The sequence below is a fragment of the Pristiophorus japonicus genome, chromosome 15 (assembly GCF_044704955.1).
Source record: "Pristiophorus japonicus isolate sPriJap1 chromosome 15, sPriJap1.hap1, whole genome shotgun sequence".
Classification (NCBI taxonomy): domain Eukaryota; kingdom Metazoa; phylum Chordata; class Chondrichthyes; family Pristiophoridae; genus Pristiophorus; species Pristiophorus japonicus.
The window spans coordinates 40,160,090-40,179,573 of record NC_091991.1 but is presented as its reverse complement, the minus strand read 5'-3'; the positions used below and the strand labels follow the sequence as shown (position 1 = coordinate 40,179,573).

Below are 19,484 nucleotides of genomic sequence, written 5' to 3'. Positions count from 1 at the left end.
TCTGTTCCTTCTGGTTATAGACCCTTCAGGCATTTGAAACAGTTTCTGTTTACTTTAGGTGATTTTAAACACCTCTATCAAATCTTCTTAGCCTTCTCTGCTCTAAGGGGAACAAGCCCAGCGTTTCCAGTATATCCACATTGCTGCAATCCTTCATCCATGGAACCATTCTAGTAAATCTCTTCTCTACCCTTTCCAAAGCTTTACATCCTTTCTAAAGTGTGGTACCCAGAATACCCCAGCTGGGGTTGAACTTGTGTTTTATATAAGTTTAGCATAACTTCCTGGCTTTTGTATTCTAAGTCTCTATTTATAAAGACTTGCATGTACATAGCACGTTTCACAACCTCAGGACGTCCCAAAGTGCTTCACTGACAATTAAGTACTTTTGAAGTGTATTCACTGTTGTAATGTAGGAAACATGGCAGAGATTTTGTGGACTGCAAGGTCCTATAAACAGCAATGTGACAATGACCAGATAATCTTTTGAGTGAGAGATACTGGACAGGACATCAGGGGGAATCCCCTGCTCTTCTTTGAATAATGTCATAGCGTATTTTAATTCCACTCAAGAGGGAAGAGGAAGCCTTCATTTAACGTCTCATCTGAAAGGTGGCATCTCCGACAGGGGGATGGATGAACAGGATTGCAGAGTTCCGGGAGGGAGGGGGGAGTTGTAGGTTTGGAGGAGGCTACAGAGATAGGGAATGGTGAAGTGATGAAATTATTTAAAAACAAGGATAAGAATTTTTAATTTGAGGCATTGTGAGGACAGGCATGATGGGTGAGCAGGGTTTTACATGGGATAGGAAATGGGCAGCAGAGATTGGAATGACCAGAAGTTTACAGAGGGTGGAGGATTAGAGGCCAGCCAGGAGAGCATTAGAATAGTTCGGTCCGAAGTTTACAAAGGCATGGATAAAGGTTTCAGCAGCAAATGGGCAGAGGCTAACGATATAATAGAAGTGGAAGTAAGTGGTCTTTTTGATGGATGGTATCCATCTTGGGGTTGAATTGGACACTGAAGTTGCAAACAGGCTGGGGAGGTGGCTGGGGAGGTGGATAGAATCATAGCGTTTGAGACGGGGGATAAATAAAATGGCTATAGTCTTCCCAATGTTTAGCTGGAGGAAATTAAGACTCATCCAAGATTGGATGTCAGAGAAGCAGTCTGACAGCCCAGAGGCAGTGGAGGGGTTAAGAGTGTTGAGTGTTTCAGTGCACTGTGGAAAGTGGCCCCATGTCTGTGGATGATGTTGCCAAGGGGCAGCATTGAAGGCTGCAGAGATGTTGAAGACTAATGCGCCTTGGTCACCGTCACTGAGAGTATCCCAGATATCAGTGGGAGGGGAAGGAATCTAATGTATACATGTCGAGGACGTTTGATTGTGTAGGTAGAGCAGTTCTTAAATTATATTCTGCATGAAGGTGCGTTTTCTTTTCTTTTGGTTCCCTCATCGTTGCTGCATTAGTACAAACTCAGAGAAACCGCGGCAAATCAGGTTCAGGCAGAGAAGATTTTTCTGACGGATGGAGTTCTGTTATTAATACAATTTTAAAAACCACGAGTTTGGCTTGATTGGCGACTTTACATGATGCTTGGAAAGTCTTCTTGATAAATATGATGCGAACAGATTTTGATTTCCTGTCTCTATGTACAAAGGTTTATTTCATGTTCATTTTGTCACCATGTCTGGTGACCCTTTCTCCAACCGCACATTCAGTTACTTGTAAGCATCTGTTGAACTTTTGTCACTACTTTGCCGAAGTTATTTCTGCCCTTTCTACACTAACACATGCCATGCCTCTCGCGATGCACTCCCTGTTCCTCCTGTTTGTGTATATAGTCCCTCGACCTCCTCCCACACATTCTGCATCTCCAGTGCTATTATGCGTCGCGTTCGTTGCCTGGTGCTGATTCTACCTTCCTCTCATACAGATTCTCTCTTACACGTTGGCAGCAGATTCTGTCATTGGCCCATACCCCGTCCCGCAGCCCTGATACTTGCAATGATTCACTGCATATGTATGTGTGCATTCTCGATTTCCCGTTGTAACTGGGAACTTCGCGTTCGTTGCATTAAGAAGCAGTGCTCTTCAAACTCAAGAGCTCCAAATACAGCCCAGGGGAACTGGCGCCTTGCCACAAAGCCCAGCGATCACTACCTACTTCCAATGTAATCTTCTTTCCGCAGGGGACGAATACATCCAAAGCCACAGCAGACTTTTTGAAACATTCCAGTTGTTTGAAGAACTATGTCTGGTGAGAAGATCGGAGAATTTGAGGTAAGGATGCATCCGCCTTATTGCTACAAATGTTCGGACTATCAGACATGACTTGCTAACGCGGGTAGGATCGCAGCAAGGGAATCAGTATCTGGCGTGTCTTATCTGTTGCGAAGAATGCAGGCAGGTCGTGCGGTGATAGCGGGCATACACCGCACAATAACTCAATCATTCGTGGCTCAGAAGCAAAATATTTTGCCGAATTTCTGCCAATACTGTGTGCTAATAAAAAAAAGTTCGAAAATACACGAGTTTTTTTTAAAACAAAACTAATAGGCACCTAGGATTATTCAAAAAAAAACGCTGGAAATCAATGGAACACGAAACTACTTGAAGTTAGAGAGCCGGAATAAGGTTTGGGAATGATTTGTGCTCCTTGCCGAGAATAATAAGTTGTATATTCATTGTCTGAAAGTTTATTACTTTAAATTTGCAATCCAATCCCTGATTATTTATGTATCATACGTGTTGCATACGGTTTGTCTATATGATCCTCCCTCAAAGACAGGGCTTCACAGAAGATCCCCAAACACTTGAAACTCATTCCATTCTGTTTAACCTCTGATCCCCGCAGCCTCTCCTTGAGTTCCCAAACTCTTGCTGATTTATTAATCCTACATTTTCAGTTTTATTTCGAAGAGTCAACTTTTGGGAGGAATGGAATCTTTGATGCCGGTGAAAGACTTGACATAGGTGTTGACGGAATCGATCCTAAACCGCTTGTGAGGGCAATTATGCATTGACCGGGACCGCTTGTGAGGGCAGTTATGCAGTGACCGGGACCGCTTGCGAGGGCAGTTATGCATTGAGCGGGGGAGTGAGACTGTGCCGGAGACTTCCCAGCTGGGAATAGGGCGCCTAGACTCGCTCACTATTCCTTGATAGAAGATTTCCCAGAAGATCATTACAGTGTTGTGCTGGGAATGGGGCGCTTGGACACGATTACTGTATTCCCTGGTGGGAGATTTCCCAGCAGATAGCTGCAGTTTATTCGTTTACGGGATGTGGGTATCACTGGCAAGACCGGCATTTATTGCCCATCCTTAATTGGTGGTAGCGCCTTCTTGAACCGCTGCAGTCCATGTGGTGTAGGTACTCCCACAGTGCTGACTTTGTCACAGCAGTTTGGTACTAGGTCTTTTTAAAAATTCTTTCCTGGGATGTGGGCCAGCATTTATTGCCCATCCCTAATTGCTCTTGGAAAGAAGGTGGTGAGCTGCCTTCTTGAACCGCTGCAGTCCGTGTGGTGTAGGTATTCCCACAGTGCTGTTAGGGAGGGAATTCCAGGATTTTGACGATGAAGGAAGGGCAGTTAAGAGTCAACCACAGTGCTGTGGGTCAAGAGTCATATGTAGGCCAGACCAGGTAAGGACAGCAGGTTTCTTCTGTAAAGGCCATTAGTGAACCAGATGGGTTTTTACAACAATCCGGAAGTTTCATTACTGAAACTAGCTTTTTATTTATTTAATTTACTGAATTTAAATTCCACCGCTGCCCTGGTGGGATTTGAACTCAGGTCTCCAGATTATTAGCTCATACCTCTGCTTTCTCTCTACAGATGTGGCCCGATCTGCTGAAATTTCCAGCATTTTCTGTTTTTATTCCTCTGCATTACTAGTCCAGTAACATAAGCACTAAGCTACCATACGCTGTGCTGTGCTGGATTCGCACACTCTATCCCCTTTGTGGGAGATCTGGCAGCAGATTGTTACAGGAGGCAGACCAAAACCAGGAAACTATAGACCAGTTAGCCTAACATCTGTTGTTGGGAAAATGCTGGTCCATTATTAAGGAAGCAGTCATGGGATATTTGGAAAAACATAATTCAATCAAACAGAATCAGTGTGGTTTTATGAAAAGGAAATCATGTTTGACAAATTTGCTAGAGTTCTTTGAGGATGTAACGAGCAGAGTGGATAAAGGAGAACCAGTGGATGTGGTGTATTTGGATTTTCAGAAAGCATTCGATAAGGTGCCACATATAAGGTTAATGCACAAGATTAAAGTTCACGGGGTTGGGGGTAATATATTATCATGGATAGAGGATTGGCTAACTAACAGAAAACAGAGAGTCGGGATAAATGGGTTATTTTCCGGTGGCAAACAGTGACTAGTGGGGTGCTTCAGGGATCAGTGTTGGGGCCTCAACTATTTACAATCTATATTAATGACTTGGATGAAAGGACCAAGTGTAATGTAGACAACTTTGCTGATGATACAAAGATGGGTGGGAAAGCAAGTTGTGAGGAGGACATAAAAAATCTGCAAAGTGATATAGACAGGCAAAGTGAATAGGCAAAAATTTGGCAGGTGGAGTATAATGTGGGTAAATGTGAGGTTATCCACTTTGGCAGAAAAAATAGAAAAGCAAATTATAATTTAAATGGAGAAAAATTGTAAAGTGCTGCACTACAGAGGGACCTGGGGCTCCTTGTGCATAAAACACAAAAAGTGAGTATGCAGGTACAGCAAGTAATCAGGAAGGCAAATGGAATGTTGGCCTTTAGGGGATAGAATATAAGAGCAGTGAAATCCTGCTACAACTGTACAGGGTATTAGCAAGGCCACACCTGGAGTACTGCATACAGTTTTGGTCTCCGTATTTAAGGAAGGATATACTTGCATTGGAGGCTGTTCAGAGAAGGCTCACTAGGTTGATTCCGGAGATGAGGGGGTTGACTTATGAAGATAGGTTGAGTAGGTTGGGCCTATTGTCATTGGAGTTCAGAAGAATGAGAGGTGATCTTCTCGAAACATATAAGATTATGAGGGGGCTTGACAAGGTGGATACAGAGAGGATGTTTCCACTGATAGGGGAGACTAGAACTACGGGGCATAAATTAGAATAAGGGGCCGCCCATTTAAAACTGAGATGAGGAGGAATTTCTTCTCTCAGAGGGTTGTAAATCTATGGAATTCGCTGCCTCAGAGAGCTGTGGAAGCTGGGACATTGAATACATTTAAGACAGAGATAGACAGTTTCTTAACCGATAAGGGAATAAGGGATTATGGGGAGTGGGCAGGGAAGTGGATCTGAGTCCATGATTGGATCAACCATGATCGTATTAAATGGTGGAGCAGGCTCGAGAGACCATATGGCCTACTCCTGCTTTTATTTCTTATGTTATTATGTTTTTATAATGAGGGGGCTCGACAAGGTGGATGCAGAGGGGATATTTCCACTCATAGGGGAAACTAAAACTGGGGGACGTAGTCTCAGAATAAAGGGCCACCGATTTAAAACTGAGATGAGGTGGAAATTCTTCTATCAGAGGGTTGTAAATCTATGGAATTCTCTACCAAAGAGCTGTGGAGGCTGGGTCAGTGACTATATTTAAGGTGGAGATAGACAGATTTTTGAGTGCTAAGGGAATAAAGGGTTATGGGGAGCGGGCAGGGAAGTGGAGCTGAGTCCATGATCAGATAAGCCATGATCTTATTGAATGGTGGAGCAGGCTCGAGAGACCAGGTGGCTTACTCCTGCTCCTATTTCTTATGTTCCTATTTTCTTATGTGCTGTGCTGGACTGGCTGACGGCTCCGGTAGGTGGGAGATTTCCCAGCAGATTGTTACAGTGCTGTGCTGGACTGGCTGACTGTATCTCTTGGTAGGAGATTTCCCAACAGATTGTTACAGTGCTGTACTGGCTGACTGTATCACTTTGATGGGAGGTTTCCCAGCAGATTTTTGGAGTACTGTGCTGTGCTGTGCTGGCTGACTGTATCTCTCGGTGGGAGATTTCCCAGCAGATTGTTGCAGTGTTGTGTTGGACTGACTGACTGTATCTCTCGGTGGGAGATTTTCCAGCAGATTGTTGCAGTGTTGTGCCGGACTGGCTGACTGTATCTCTTGGTGGGAGATTTCCCAGCAGACTGTTGCAGTGCTGTGCTGGACTGGCTGACTGTATCTCCCGGTGGGAGATTTCCCAGCAGATTGTTGCAGTGTTGTGCTGGACTGGCTGACTGCATCTCTAGGTGGGAGATTTCCCAGCAGATTGTTACAGTGCTGTACTGGCTGACTGTATCACTTTGGTGGGAGGTTTCCCAGCAGATTTTTGGAGTGCAGTGCTGTGCTGGACTGGCTGACTGTTATCTCTCGGTGGGAGATTTCCCAGCAGATTGTTGCAGTGCTGTGCTGGACTGGCTGACTGTATCTCTTGGTCGGAGATTACCCAACAGGTTGTTACAATGCTGTACTGGCTGACTGTATCGCTTTGGTGGGAGATTTCCCAGCAGATTTTTGGAGTGCAGTGCTGTGCTGGACTGGCTGACTGTATCTCTCGGTGGGAGATTTCCCAGCAGATTGTTGCAGTGCTGTGCTGGACTGGCTGACTATCTCTTGGTCGGAGATTACCCAACAGGTTGTTACAGTGCTGTACTGGCTGACTGTATCGCTTTGGTGGGAGATTTCCCAGCAGATTGTTGCAGTGCTGTGCTGCCTCGCTCACTGTGTCCCTGCGATTCCCTGTGCTGCCCCCTGGTGCCGGGCTGCGAGCCCCGGTTTACAGGGGTGTGGTGCAGCTCTACTTTCCCCTTTAAATGCGATCAGGCTCCAAAAAGTTCCTCTTAGGCAACAGGCAGCGGCCACCTTCGGCGTTTTATCTCGGAGCGGCTCTAAGTTTGTTTAAAAAAAAATAATTGCCCTCACCCTTTCCAGGGACTTTTATATCCGTCGCCGATCAGAGACCACGGGAATATTTACAAACCCAACAATAAAATGGAAGATGAGAAGCTGAACGAGAAATACGTGACTGATGTTCACACCAAAGAGATCGACTTGATCAACAGAGACCCGAAACATCTGAACGACGATGTGGTTAAGGTAAGGCACAGATTTGTTAAAGTTGGGGCTTGTGCAAGAACTAAAGCAATAAGTTTGCAGGCAACAGGTTTGCAGGGTCGGGGTAATTTCCAGAGCAAGTCCGGGCTGATCTCAGCACTGTTGACAAACGCCTCTATTGCAAAGTGTATTTGTTACTATTACCCTGCGGGTTGGGTTTCCCCCAATGAAGGTGCCGGTGGTTTACCGCCTGCCTTGGACGGGTTCCGCAGGCTGTTGTCACCGGGGAGGGATTCCCATTGAAAAGCCGTCACAGGCTTGTGAGATGGAAACAAACATGAAAATAGTTAAGCGGCAAATCATCCGTGAAAAGAACTTGCGCTGTAAGCAGTTGTACAAAAAGCGGAGCTTCCCCCGGTCTGTTGAAAGGATCGTGTGTGGTCAGCATTTCACATTGGGTATTTCCCAGCACCCCGCCACGGGCCCAGCACCCATCACCATCCCGCCCGTACCCAGCCCCACCCCGCACCATCGCCGCCCCACCCCGACCCAATCGCCACCAGGCACCCATCCCACCCCGCACCCATCGCCACACACCCCGCCACGCACCCATCGCCACCTACCCCGCACCCATCGCCACCAATCTCGCACCGCACCCATCGCCACCCAGCCCTGCACCGCACCCATCACCACCCCACCCCGCCCCCATCACCGCCCCACCCCGCACCCATCACCGCCCCACCCCGCACCCATCGCCGCCCCACCCCACACCCATCGTCACCCAGCCCCGCCCCACACCCAGCCCCGCCCCACCCCGCCCCCATCACCGCCCCACCCCGCACCCATCGCCGCCCCACCCCACACCCATCGCCACCCAGCCCCACCCCGCCCCCATCACCGCCCCACCCCGCCCCCATCACCGCCCCACCCCGCACCCATCGCCACCCAGCCCCGCCCCGCCCCCATCACCGCCCCACCCCGCCTCCATCACCGCCCCATCCCGCACCCATCGCCGCCCCACCCCACACCCATCGCCACCCAGCCCCGCCCTGCCCCCATCACCGCCCCACCCCGCCCCCATCACCGCCCCACCCCGCACCCATCGCCGCCCCACCCCACACCCATCGCCACCCAACCCCGCCCCGCCCCCATCACCGCCCCACCCCGCCCCCATCACCGCCCCACCCCGCACCCATCGCCGCCCCACCCCGCTCCCATCACCGCCGCACCCATCGCCGCCCCACCCCACACCCATCGCCACCCAGCCCCGCCCCGCACCCATCACCGCCCCACCCCGCACCCATCGCCGCCCCACCCCACACCCATCGCCACCCAGCCCCACCCCACACCCATCGCCACCCAGCCCCACCCCACCCCCATCACCGCCCCACCCCGCCCCCATCGCCACCCCGCCACACATCCATCGCCACCCCGCACCCATCGCCACCCATCCCACCCCGCACCCATCGCCACTCCACCCTGCACCCATCGCCACCCCGCCCCGCACCCAGCCCCGCCACGCACCCATCGCCGCCCCACCCAGTACCGAGCCTACTCCGCCCAGCACTGAGCCCACTCCACCTAACACTGCTATAAAAAGTCCAACATGCAGCAAATTACTATTCTCAGTGTTTGTCCGAACAAGAACTTTAGGAGAACCCATCCCCCAATATATTACTAATTCATATATACATATTATCAAAAGAATCCAGCAAACTAAATTAATTGATTTTATAAATCTCAGGGCGGCATTGGATGAGGGAGGTAACTTGGTTAAAGGGAAACCATCTTTACAACAAAATGGCAGAATGACTTTACATCACATACAAGTAACTTGTTGATGTGATTGGCAGAAACACAAAAAGTTTGCCAAACATTTTTTCACGACGGTCTGCACCTTTAAAACATTCAGTGATTTCTTTTATTTAAAATTAAGTATAATTGACCCCTCGAAATCTACAAGCACCAACATTCGAAGGAAAAACTACACGAATAGTCATGTATACAATTGTTGATCCAATAGTAAACTTAATGGGGCGTTGTCACCTTCATAAAGTGTCAACCAAGATTATATACACAAATCTGACAAAATCAATACAATGAAGGCATTAATTATTTCTCCCATTGTATCTGACATTAAATTTACTTTATTACATTTTAAGAAAAACTAAGATCAAGTACAAAAACTACACCCTTAAAGTTCATGGTTCAGTAAGTAGGGAATTGTAACATAGTGGTTATGTTACTGGACTAGTAATTCAGGAGTAATGATCCGGAGATGACAGCTGTAGAATTTAAATTCAGTTAATTAAAGAAAATCCGGAATAAAAAGCCAGTATCAGTAATGGTGACCATGAAGCTATCGGATTGTCGTAAAAACCCATCTGGTTCGCCAGTGCCCTTTAGGAAAGGAAATCTGTTGCACGTAGCCGGTCTGGCCTAAATGTTACTTTAGACTCTTAACTGCTCTCTGAAATGGCCTAGCCACTCAGTTGGATCAAGCCGCTAGGAAAAACCTTCACTTCACAGACTGCAGCGCTTCAAGAAGACAGCTCACCAGCACATTCTCAAAGGCAATTAGGGATGGGCTTGCCAGCGACACCCACATTCCATGAATGCATTTTTTAAAGTATCTGCTATCATAGAGAACATTTTCTGTTTAGAAACTGAGCCCCCCCTCCAGCGCCAAAAAAATACAGTGAAACCATTTTTAACCCTAACCATGGAAAGGCTGAGGATGGTGAATTAGCAATTTGACAAGCTCATTGAAATTGTTTCTGATGAAAGCTCTGTAGAGCTAACTTGGTGGAGCACTTAACACATTCCAACCAGTATGGAAACTAACATGTGGAAAAGTTTAGATGATCTTATATATGTACTTATTCTGCCAACGTCTGCACACACAACTTGCAGAGTAACATAGTAACAAAATATTGAAATTAATCTTTACTACAAGAAAATTCAGATTGATAACGCAGGATATCAAAGCAATCCTTTCACACACTGTTAACTGTGAACATTGCAATGGTGAATAGAAAGATGTTTTTAAGTCTCCAAAAATGTAATTCTGTTTTAGTCAACCACTTACTGTGATCCAAAGGGCTACATTCTTCAACAAAAAGCAAATGTATTCAGCTGTTGTATGTATGCACTCTATTTTTAAAACTGTTTTTCTGTTTAAGGTACAGTTCTCATTTTTTTTAAAGTCCTTGGACACTAAAATTCCTATTATGGAAATATGGAAGAAACCACAAGAATAAGTCGTCAGTTATTTTTACTTTGTGTCATGTTTGTAGCCAAATATAAATAAAAACACAATACTCCTTATCTTTATAAAAATTGCAGCTGTGCTAACCAAAGCAGTGTCATAGGCCAGCAGTTTGGATGATGTCACCATGCTCTGTCCACTGGTCACTGCAAACCATGTTTCAGCCAATCCATTGCTTTTATTCTTATGTCAGACAGAGTAATGTAAATTGATATGATTCAAAAACTGTATACTAATATGAATTTTGTAAAATAGTTTAACTGGAATAAAAATTAATTCCCGCTTTTAATTTCTGGGTCTATGCTATGCAGTATTACAACTTTTGTGATTTTCTTTTTTTTGTAATCATTTAAAGCTTAATTAAATCCTTCAATATTTCAAAAAAACAAACATGGGTTTTGCTTTTAATTGGCCCACCAACTGTTTGGTCACTTTTGTCGTCAGGCAGCAACCATCACAAGCACTAAAAAAGAGAGCACAGAAAGTCTATCCAATTGACAAGTGCAGGATGGTTCCAGTGAATAAAATTCTTTGTGTTCCTCCCCCTCCCCACCCCCTGAATTATATGGCGTACAAGCACTTCTGGAATTGTGCCACATTGAACCATGTTTGAGAGCAGAGATGGGGGCTTTGATTTAAAATGAAACTCCTAACTGCCTGCAGAGGTAAAGGCAATTTTTAACTCTCGTTGCCCACGTCAACGTTTCAGCAATTGGCAGATGGTAGTTAGGCTGGTAATTCTGCTGGCTATTGATGGAAACATTAGTGCCAAGGGAACTCATTTTTAGCTGGCAGCAACTGTTACCAACAGCTAAAACCAGGCAGAAATCTTACTACGCAAGGAAAAATAAAACTGGCTCCAAGCTTTTTACGAGGGGGAAAGAGGAACATGCATACCTTACTGAACTCTTATACAATCAAGGTTAGGGGTCTACAGATGCATAATTCATTTACAATTGAGCTCAATTATGTAAAATGATGGCACAGGGCCTTTACTGCAACATCAGCAAGATGAACTACACATCACTAAAAAAAATAAAGGCTTTTTGATGGAACAAAAGAGATACAGGTGCAGCAGCGAAAATCCGGAATTCCGGAATCTGAACTCTGGAGCGATCGGTGGCAGGATCGTCCAGAATCCGTAAAATGTTCCGGAAACTGGACCCACTGACCCTGCCGACCTCTGGGGAGGTCCTCGGGCTTCGCCTCACCGCCCCTCGCCTTGTCCCGTTCGCCGCCCTAACCTCGGAGCTTCCTCGCCTGCCGGCCCGAACAGCTCCTCAACAGCGGGGCCCTACCCAAACACCTTCTCCACGACAGGACCTGCCCGAACAGCTCCTCGGTGGCGGAGCCTGCCCGATCAGCTCCTCCTCGCTGGGGCCCGCCTGAACACTTCCTCGGTGGCAGAGCCCCGCCTGATGACCTCATCGACGGGGCCGATGGCCCGAACAGCTCCTCGGCGGGGGCCCCCTCCTCCCCCTTCTGACGTTCCGAAATCCGGAAATACCCGAACCAGATTCGTGATGTCAGAAAGACGATCGAAAGTCCGGAAAAGCCCAGAATCCGGAACGGCCTCAGTCCCGATGGTTCCGGCTTCTCGACGCTGCACCTGTATGCCAAACAAATGAAGTGGGACAAATTGGGGTCATAAGAGTAGGGGAACATCTAGGAAACAGCAATGCCCACGCCAGCCTCGCGGGTCATGAACCAAGCCGAGTTATAGGGGGATATCCCAATTTAACCCCAAAATCTTTAAAAATGGAAGGACACATTGATAAAGTTGTACAAAAAGCATATGAGATGCTAGGTTTTATAATTAGTAGTATTGAGTCAAAAAGCAATGAAAAATAATTTGCATTCATTTAGCATCTTGCAAATCCTCAGGATATTCAAAGCACTTAACAGCTAATGGAGGTGCGCTGCACCGCAATTGTTTTTCTTCAGCCAACTCACCGGTCGGCCCGTTCTGCTTAGCTGTCACATGGTCCGGACCGCTACCGTGCAGCCCGGCATTCCATCTTGGTGCTGGGCCGTGGCCATGGCATCACGCAGCCCTGGCGGCCCAATGGAGGCCTTGGAAATGGCTGTGTAGAGTTCGCAGAAACCTTCCCCTATAACGGAAGGAGAGGGGCGTTAAAACGCATCAGCGCTAGTTCCCTCGAACCTGCCCTCAAACCCGTCCCAAAAGGAAGTGGAGTGCGCGACATTGCACTCCACTTCCTGTGAGGGGTGTTAATCGCAATTTCATTGCCAGAGCTGGACTTCCACACCATGCGCAGCCTTCTCTCGGTTACCACCCCCAAACGGGGCATAACCCAATTTTGTCACCAAAATCTTTTAAAATGGGAGGACACATTTGTACAAACAGCAAATGAGATGCTAGGTTTTATAAATAGTTGTATTGACTACAAAAGCAAAGAAAAAAATAACTTGCATTTATATAGCATCTTACACATCCTCAGGATATCCTGAAGCATTTAGCAGCTAATGAATTACTTTTGAAGTGTAGTCATTGTTGTAATATGGACAAGCGGAGCAGCCAAAATGCACACAGCAAGGTCTCACAAACACCAGTGAGATAAATGATTAGATAAATCTATTTTAGTGTTTCTGATTGACGGATAAATATTAGCCAGGACTGCAGGAGAACTCCCCTGCTCTTCTGCATTGTGCCATTGTCTCTTTTACATCCAACTGAACAGGCAGATTGGCCCTTGGCTGTTTAAAACAGTGATGTCTAATCCATTAGCCACTAGCCACATGTGGCTAATTGGGAATCCAGATGTGACTAATTGTATTACTGATTAGTAAATAAAAAATGAGTAATATACATTGTCATTGGGTAGTTGTTCTCTATACACATAGTCACACGCGTGTGCAAGTGTTCTTTAAAAGCACTTGTTTGTAAAATGGTAAGACGAAAAGTAGAGTGTGTGAGTTTCTTTTGATTGTTGTGCATGTTATACTGAATGGTGGTAGATATTAAGTAAATATACATGTGAAGTACATGTACTGTGTGAGTATATGTAAGGCATTTTCCACTAAAATGAGTACATGTGTTTGAAAAAGTGTTGCTGTAGCCATATCCATGGCTAGTCAACAATTTCTATTGGGCAACACTGGTTTAATATGTCAGTTGAAAGACAGCACCTCTCACAATGAAGCACTGCATTGAAGTGTCAGCTTAGCTGATAGGCACAAATCTCTGGAGTCAGGTTTGAACCCACAACCATTTGATTTAGAACCAAGAGTTCTACCACTGAGACAAGGCTAACGTTTGAAGTAATGGTAAACCTATATAAATTATTGGTTAGGCCACAGTTAAAATATTGTGTCCAGTTTTGGGTGCCCTACTTTAGGAAGGATGTCCAGGCCATGCAGAACTGCAGAAGAGATTCACTAAGATACTAAGATGATACCTGGTTCAAAGGACTTTTAAGGAAACTGTGGCTTTTTTTCATTGGAACAAAGAAGGTTAAGAGAAGATCTGGTAGAGGTGCTCAAAACTGTGAAGAGTTTTAATAAGGTAAATCAGAAAAATGATTTCACTGTCCATTAAATTAGTAAATAGAAGACGCAAATTTAAGGACATCACTCAAAACAATGAAGGGAGCGGTTAGAAGAACATTTTATTACACAAAGTATTGTTAGAACATGAACTAGAAACAGTGGTTGAAGTAGAATGCATAATAGTTTTCAAAATGAAAGTGGATAAATATTTGAAGAAAAATTTAAAAGAGTACGGGGTTAGGGTTTGGCAGTAGGACTAAGGCCTAAGGACTAAGGTCTTTCAGAGAGCTGGCAAATGTGCAGTGGGCCAAATGGCCTCCTTCTGTGCTGCAAACGTCTATGATTCTACCTTAGGGGGGTATTAAATATGTTCATCATCATTACCAAAATGATAGAATGTGGCGATTCTCCAAGACGACTAAATTTATGTTTCCACTGTTGATAGTAAGCTCATTCCTGCCTACTTTTAGCTAAGCATAGTAATTATGGAGATTCAAATTAGCAAACAATACACTAAAAGCTTTTATCTACAAGATGTGTAAATAATGTTTTAGAAACCAGCATATGTAAAGATTTCCACTGTTGACTACTTACAGCAAAATAATAAACAAGGCATGTATGGTTTTATAAATAGCAAATAGTGCAACCTTTTCGCCACAACATCTCTAAAGTTGTAGAGGTGCCAAATATTTTTAAGGAAAAATAAATAACTTGCATTTGTATAGTGCCTTTCACATCTTCCAGATGTAACATATTGACTGGCCATTCATCTCATTGCCACGTACAACATTTCTGCTGCATTTGGACACAGAACAGTCATTACACTTCAAATAAATTCAATTTACATGAAGCACCGAGGCATTTTTGAGAGATTCAATGAGGCGCTATATAAATAAATGTCTCTCTTTTTCCACTCCACTGTCCCTTCTCCCTGACGCTACTACCACATCTTGCTTTGAGCCCATTTCTATCTCATATTAAGCCACATCTTTCTCACACACTACATTTATCTGATGCTATTCACCCATAAAATGAAATCCATAGCCAATATTAGAGACAGCAATTGCTAGTTATGTTGAGGCAAGAATTAGAATACTTCAAATATGTTCTGCTCATAGCCGAATTCTTTTAATCTGGAAACTTATCACTGAAATGTAACTCTCATACTTGAACTCTAGTATTCACAGCACATGAATGTGTCACAAGATGTGTGTCAGAAGATTATAAACAAATACCAATTCACTGTAATATTCCAGTGTGCGTAGGTCATTTTGGCCTAATTTGTCCAAATTTGCCATAGGCTGATTGAATTAGTGTTTAAATACTGTTTCCTGTGTGTCCCCATTAGACACATGAACTTCATCAGACTGTTGGATAAATGTAACACACATCCTACAAGAGCCACATTATTCTATGACTGAAGTTTTCTATTCCCTAGTGATATCACCAGGTCATGTTCTTCATAGATAGAGTACAGTATAACCATCATCATAGGCGGTCCCTTGAATGAGGATGACTTGCTTCCACATGAGTTCACAGATGTTTCAATGAAGGACCTGATGTTCCAGTCTTGAACTACAATTGAGGGGGTGGAAGATGCCTGTGTGTGGATTTTAACGTGTGGTGACCATTGCACATCAGCCACCACACGGGCTTGACAGAGCTAGGCCTTTATATAACAGTATAATAGTACACTGCTGACTGTTGCATATAAGCCATGCAATTTAAAAAGAGTCTTTTTATACAGGCATCTTGGGGAAAACTTAAACAAAATATACAAATTAGTCCGTGGTCTCTAGTTTGTCTGGTGTCACTCGCATGTCATTCTATTCTGAATACCAATTAACAATGAACCAAAGAATATAAATATTGGCACGGAAGGGCTCTGTATATTGCCACTTTCAGTGTCAGTTTGGAGGATTGTCTCCAAGTGATTACCTGCTGCACAATACATGCACCATTGTTCCAAGCTCTCAAGCTTGTGCTACCAAATAATTATATGAAATATTCTATCTGATTGCTCCTGGAACCCATGTCCAAAATTGTGATTGATAACATGCCAAAACCTTTTGGAGCTTCCTGACTGTTAATGCGAATTCTATTTCCATAGTTTGCCACATACACTCAGATCTAACTTTCATCACAAAAACAAAACCAGTTACTTTGCTCTATTTTTACGAAGGGAAGATGTCAGGAGGACAGAATAAATGTTTTCTTTCTTTGCTGCTGCAAAGGCCCTTTGTATAATGAGCTTGAACATTCTCAACCCATTTCTAATGGTGAGAAGCCCAAAGCTAAAATTGCAACCAAAGGAATTTGCTCTTTAAAAAACATTGATAGCAATTTGAAAAAGGGAAGAGCTTAGAAGTTAAAGGATGAGGAAGTTGAAAGAAAAAAACTTTCAACAGAAGACGAATAATTAGAGGCAGTCAGAATGCAAGACATCAGAGAATAACTTGAGAGCAGAAAGAAGTGTGGGTCTTGCTCCTGAGCAGCAGGTGAACATTAGTTTGCTCTTTGTCTGCTGAATAGAACTCATACCTGACGAGTTGGTGAATGTGACGTATTCTAATATTGGTGATTCCAATATTGGTGATTCATGAAGAACCAAGCTTTAGATGTTATTCAGGAAGAATAAGCAGTTCAATATTGTTGCTGCCCAGTATATTTTGATAGTTAATTTGTGTAAAATAGTTATGCATTTACTTCAGAAGTTAATCAGAATGGTTCTGTATTTGTCCTGTCATAGGTGGACTTTGAAGAAGTAATTGCTGAACCAGAGGGAACTCACAGCTTTGATGGTGTTTGGAAGGCCAGCTTTACCGTCTTCACAGTGACTAAATACTGGTGCTACCGCCTGCTCTCGGGGATCTTTGGGATACCTTTAGCGATTATTTGGGGAATTTACTTTGCCATTTTAACATTCATCCATATTTGGGCAGTGGTGCCCTGCATTAAGAGCTATATGATCGAAATCCAGTGCATCAGCAGAGTCTATTCTATTTGCATTCACACCTTCTGTGACCCTTTCTACGAAGCCCTGGGAAAAATGTTCAGCAACATTCGAGTAACGATGCAGAAAGAAGTGTAAATAGGAGAATATTGATAGAAGTGGTTGGTCACTTTATCATATATGGCTTCCCGCAAATGGAGGTTCAGTTTCTTTTCACAGAAACACATTGGTGCCTTTACTAATAGCACTGGTATAGGAAAAAATGGTTGCATGCTCTTTCATTTTATTACTTATCCCTAGAGTGTTCTGTTATCCTTTTATGGTACTCTGCATTTTAACACTGATCTAAGCTTAACACCTACATTCCTTCACTGTTAAACACCATATGACGGCTTTTGTAAACAAAATGAGTCATTGCCTTTCTTTAGCAATTTAGCCCTACTGCCATTTCACTCTATTGTTTCCCATAAAACCAGAGACCGATTTACAGTACTGTACTTACCAAGGTGGTAAGGATAAAGGATTAAACACTGAGCATAGGATCCTTAATACTGTTTTAAAAAATAGAGATTTGCAATGAGATGAGATAAGAGTTATTTTGCAGTGAAATGATAATTATAACATTTCCGAAAACACTATACAACAAAGAATACTGCATTTCCTTTGTTTAATCTCACTTGAGGTTGTCAGGGTTTTTTTTAAACGTTAATATTTTAATTATAATTTACACATCTAGAGTGTCAATATGGAATAACTTACGGCTGGCACCAGCTAAGTATTTGTCGAGTAGTCATTATAATTGGAAGCTAAATAGCTCTGCGTGAATTATGTTTTGTTTTGATGCCAACAGGATTGAATCCTTCTCCCCCATCACCATCCAAAATGTGCAATATTCTTTTATTGAAGCTTTCCTTTAGTAAGCATTTCAACATTTTTGTCTCTTTTGCTGTCTGGTGTAACTTTTTAAACTCTCTAATCTGCTCCAGAATATTAAAAGTAGAACAATGGCAAAAAAAATGTTGCGGTATGCTTGAGAAATTGTGAGAAACACAAATAGTTACTGCACCATATGATAGCCACGTTAAATTACTGAATGTAACTCAGATCCTCCACATTGTACAATGCAACATGTTAACTAGCTTTATAAAAAATATGCAACCCAAATGGGTTAATATCCAGAATTTTCCAGTTTAGACAATTGCAGCAGTGGCCTAAAGCCAGAACCACAACACGTACTACTGAAGCAGGATACGTTTTGATGAGTACAGTCACCTGTGGAACACTGTGTGCCGCACCCTCTACTTTTTAAACTTTCTAAAAGTTCTCACAGCTTCGATCTTTTCTCATGCCAAATACATCAGCTACTGTTGCCACCTTGAAGGTGTGCAACAAAAAGTTAGAAAAAGGGGTTGCTACGATTGCTGTTTTACAGAGACACTGTTGGAAAATTCTTGTGGGGGTTGTATATAGTTAAAATATAGTTTAAAGTCTTCCACAAAATAAAAAAATAATTTTATAACCATAAGGTTTTTTGCAGAAGCTATTTTATACAGATGCCATTATATCAATTATTAACCATACAGTATATAAAATGTAGCTTTTATTTTTTACTGTCACATTTAATTGTTTTGCAAATTATTTGATCTCTTGGTAGATTTTTCCAAGTAATATTAGAGCTTGTTGATGCAGTTGATGTTCAAGCATTTAAAGTATGTTAGCATGTAAGCTGAAATGATTTGAAAAAAATAAAGAACCAAATGTTTACGCAAGTTGGTAATGAGTTTGAGTTATATTCTGTTTTTTTAAATGTAATTGTTCTGTGTTAATACTGTAGAGTACAATGTTCCTTCCTCTAGTTTAATAAGAACAAATTTGATCTTTGGTGTGACTTAATCTGTAACCATAAAGAGATCATTTGAACATAACATATCTCCTGGGGTTTGCAGATCAATATAAGTGGCTGGAATTTGTGTTGCATGATGTTTACATTAACTGAATGCCTACGATTGCAATATATAATAATCCATCAATGTCTTTATTACTTCTCCAAATTTGTAAGGAGGGTTTTCTAACATTGACAACACATTAATTCATGTTACAAAAAATGAACTGTCATTTATAAATGAAGTTGCTTCGATGCCCTGCTCTTCCAGATCCTCTGCCTCGCTAATACAGTAATGATCCCTTTAAATTCACCTGTGGAATAGCATTTGGTATCCTCTCATACCGAATCCTCTCATATGGCACGGCCCTGGACAACGTGGAACACTTCCCTTATCTCGGGAGCCTCCTATTAACAAGAGCAGGCATTGACTACGAGATCCAACACTACCTCCTTCGACTGCCTGAGGAAAAGAGTGTTTGAAGACCAGGCCCTCAACACTGTCACCAAGCTCATGGTCTACAGGGCTATAGTAATACCCACCCTCCTGTATGGCTCAGAAACATGGACCATGTACAGTAGACAACTCAAGTCGCTGGAGAAATACCTCCAACGGTGTCTCCGCAAGATCCTATAAATTCCCTGGGAGGACAGACGCACCAACGTGAGTGTCCTCGACCAGACCAACATCCCCAGCATTGAAGCACTAACCACACTTGATCAGCTCCGCTGGGCAGGCCACATAGTCCACATGCCAGACACGAGACTCCCAAAGCAATCGCTCTACTCGGAACTCCTTCATGGCA

The 19,484-nt window shown here is 43.7% G+C and overlaps 1 protein-coding gene across 2 annotated transcripts; it reads left to right on the top strand.

Moving 5' to 3' along the window:
• The first annotated feature begins 1,286 nt into the window (after nucleotides 1–1,286).
• On the top strand, nucleotides 1,287–18,565 carry cav1 (caveolin 1). 2 transcript variants are annotated; one of them, XM_070900351.1, is made up of 4 exons: nucleotides 1,287–1,390; nucleotides 2,196–2,286; nucleotides 6,943–7,107; nucleotides 16,593–18,565. In XM_070900351.1, the coding sequence occupies exons 2-4, from the start codon at nucleotides 2,257–2,259 to the stop codon at nucleotides 16,932–16,934; spliced, it is 537 nt and encodes a 178-aa protein (XP_070756452.1). In that variant the 5' UTR covers nucleotides 1,287–1,390; nucleotides 2,196–2,256; the 3' UTR covers nucleotides 16,935–18,565. The 2 variants fall into 2 exon arrangements, with proteins under 2 accessions (XP_070756452.1, XP_070756453.1); XM_070900352.1 differs by lacking the exons at nucleotides 1,287–1,390; nucleotides 2,196–2,286 and adding an exon at nucleotides 2,570–2,640.
• Nucleotides 18,566–19,484: the final 919 nt, after the last annotated feature.

Excerpts from the sequence above, each read along its gene's own strand:
- cav1 (XM_070900351.1), top strand. The coding sequence starts at position 2,257 with ATGTCTGGTGAGAAGATCGGAGAATTTGAG. Across the intron at positions 2,287-6,942 it reads AGAAGATCGGAGAATTTGAG|GGACTTTTATATCCGTCGCC; the intron begins GTAAGGATGCAT and ends CACCCTTTCCAG. Across the intron at positions 7,108-16,592 it reads TGAACGACGATGTGGTTAAG|GTGGACTTTGAAGAAGTAAT; the intron begins GTAAGGCACAGA and ends GTCCTGTCATAG.